Source organism: Microsporum canis, genomic scaffold (assembly GCF_000151145.1).
Source record: "Microsporum canis CBS 113480 supercont1.6 genomic scaffold, whole genome shotgun sequence".
In the NCBI taxonomy this organism is placed as follows: Eukaryota; Fungi; Ascomycota; class Eurotiomycetes; order Onygenales; family Arthrodermataceae; genus Microsporum; species Microsporum canis.
The window spans coordinates 2,113,454-2,115,334 of record NW_003299164.1 but is presented as its reverse complement, the minus strand read 5'-3'; the positions used below and the strand labels follow the sequence as shown (position 1 = coordinate 2,115,334).

The 1,881-nt window shown below is 49.7% G+C and overlaps 1 protein-coding gene across 1 annotated transcript; it reads right to left on the bottom strand.

The window, feature by feature from the left end:
• Positions 1-41: 41 nt before the first annotated feature.
• MCYG_06924 (conserved hypothetical protein) lies at positions 42-1,840 on the bottom strand (the record flags this gene model as incomplete). Its single annotated transcript, XM_002844914.1, has 3 exons — positions 42-1,384; positions 1,456-1,693; positions 1,748-1,840. 3 exons carry the CDS (start codon positions 1,838-1,840, stop codon positions 42-44), a joined length of 1,674 nt encoding a protein of 557 aa, XP_002844960.1.
• Between the last annotated feature and the right edge of the window lie 41 nt (positions 1,841-1,881).

Sequence of the window (1,881 nt, the reverse complement as noted above, 5' to 3'; positions counted from 1 at the left end):
ACAAGATACCGTTCAGGTTGTTGTTATATAGAGAGATCATCTCACGTTAGACCTCGAAGTTGATATTCCTTCAGGGTACCACCAACAAGGATACTTGGCTGAACAGTGACTTCCTCTTTGATGCGATGTGCAACCGCATAGTAGTCAACCTTTCGGCTCTCTTCCTCCTCGTCAGAGTCAACGATATCTTCCTCAGTATCCAACTGATCTTCATCTCCATAACGCTCAGCAGTCTTTCGTTGCTGAGAACGGACGGAGGCGGCAAGTTGCCGCAAGAAGCCATCGGTTTGTTTGAGCAGGTGGGAAATACGTGAATCTTTGGCCTGGCCAAGGAGCTTCATGTAGGTTTCCTCGTCGTTTGCCTTTAGAGCCTGAAGACGTTGCTTGGCAGTTCTTTCTACTCGCTTCTGTTCTTCACGCTCAAGGTGGGTGTGGTGGGCCATCATCAAACGGCCCAGCTTTTGTACACGTCCACGTTGCTCGTTACCAGCATTACGCACATCAGCACCATGATTAAGAATTGATTGCAGCTGGTTATACTGCTTCTGTTTTTCCTTCGTCTCACGGGCATCACGCTGCTGTTTCTCTAGCTTTTCGGTAACTCTTGCTTCGCGAAGAGACTGCTTCTTCATCCGGCGATGGGCAGGCCTATTGGCGGACATGGCAAGGTAGTCGAAGTGCATCATCTCGTTCTGGACCTGTCTACGGAAAGCACGTTGTTTGGGGAGCAAATTGAGCATCTTATACTCAATCAAGGCCTTGAGCTTCAGAGAGTCGTCAGCGACAGGAGCGTCGCTTTCACCACTGTCCCAGACACCGAGGTTTGCAGGAAGCCTGGCCAACTCGGCCTTTCGAGCATTGATGCGGTTATATAAGATCATTTCCCTATCTTCACGGATCTTCTCGATATCGACACCCATTGGCGTTAAGCAAGGCAGTCTCAATCGATTTCGGCGTATGGAATGATCGGTATAATTGATAGTCTCGCCGAGTATATCATAAGGGGACTTGAAGGTCTCAAACATGGTTCTAAGCTTCTCGGTAGTGACATCACCTTCGCCAGCTACATCGCGGGCGGCGTCTAGAGACTGATCAGGTGGTAAAATGCCATCTGCACCAGTAGGTTTCTTTGCAAAAAGTTGTTGTTGAACACGTTGGGGGATGGCCAAGTTCTTGGATATCATCTTAAAGGCAAGTATCTGATTTCTCAAAGTGGCCAGTTGTTCTGAAGTAAAACTTTGCGATCCCTGGGGAACGCCCTTCTGATTTGGAGGAGTGGCGCCGGAAGCGGTAGCATTGCCTGGAAACGAACCACCGTTAGCTATCGCGTTGCCATCTTGGCTCCCTGGAATAGCGAGATTTGCGCTGCCTGAGCCATTTCGGGCTGCAGTTATGATGAGCAGGTGAGATGATTGTGTCAGAAAGGGAGAAAAGAGAGAACAAGGGCGGTCTTACCATCTGTTCCATTGGCGTCAGCAAGTCCATTTAGTGGTGCCTGCAGAGGCTGAGGTGCCGGTGGTACTTGTGGCTGCTGCTGGGGCTGCTGCTGCTGCTGTCTCTGAGCATGGAGCATTTGCATTTGGCGTTGTTTCTGGTAAGCTTGTTGTCGTTGGACGGCAGAGAGCAAATTATGAGCTTTGAGATATTCTGGATCATCATGGCGCACACCTTGTTCCTGCATCTGCCGAAATTTCTTCAGCCCAGTCAGTATTTGATGTAATATTTATATGTGACCATAACAACATACCTGATAGACCTCCTGGACATGCTGGGGGGTGAGGTTTGGCGGCAAGCCGAGGCTCTGCTGCGGCATGTTGGCGGACTGCTGGACAGACGCCATGGTTGATACAACTATATCGAAGCGCCAAAGCACTGCATGAA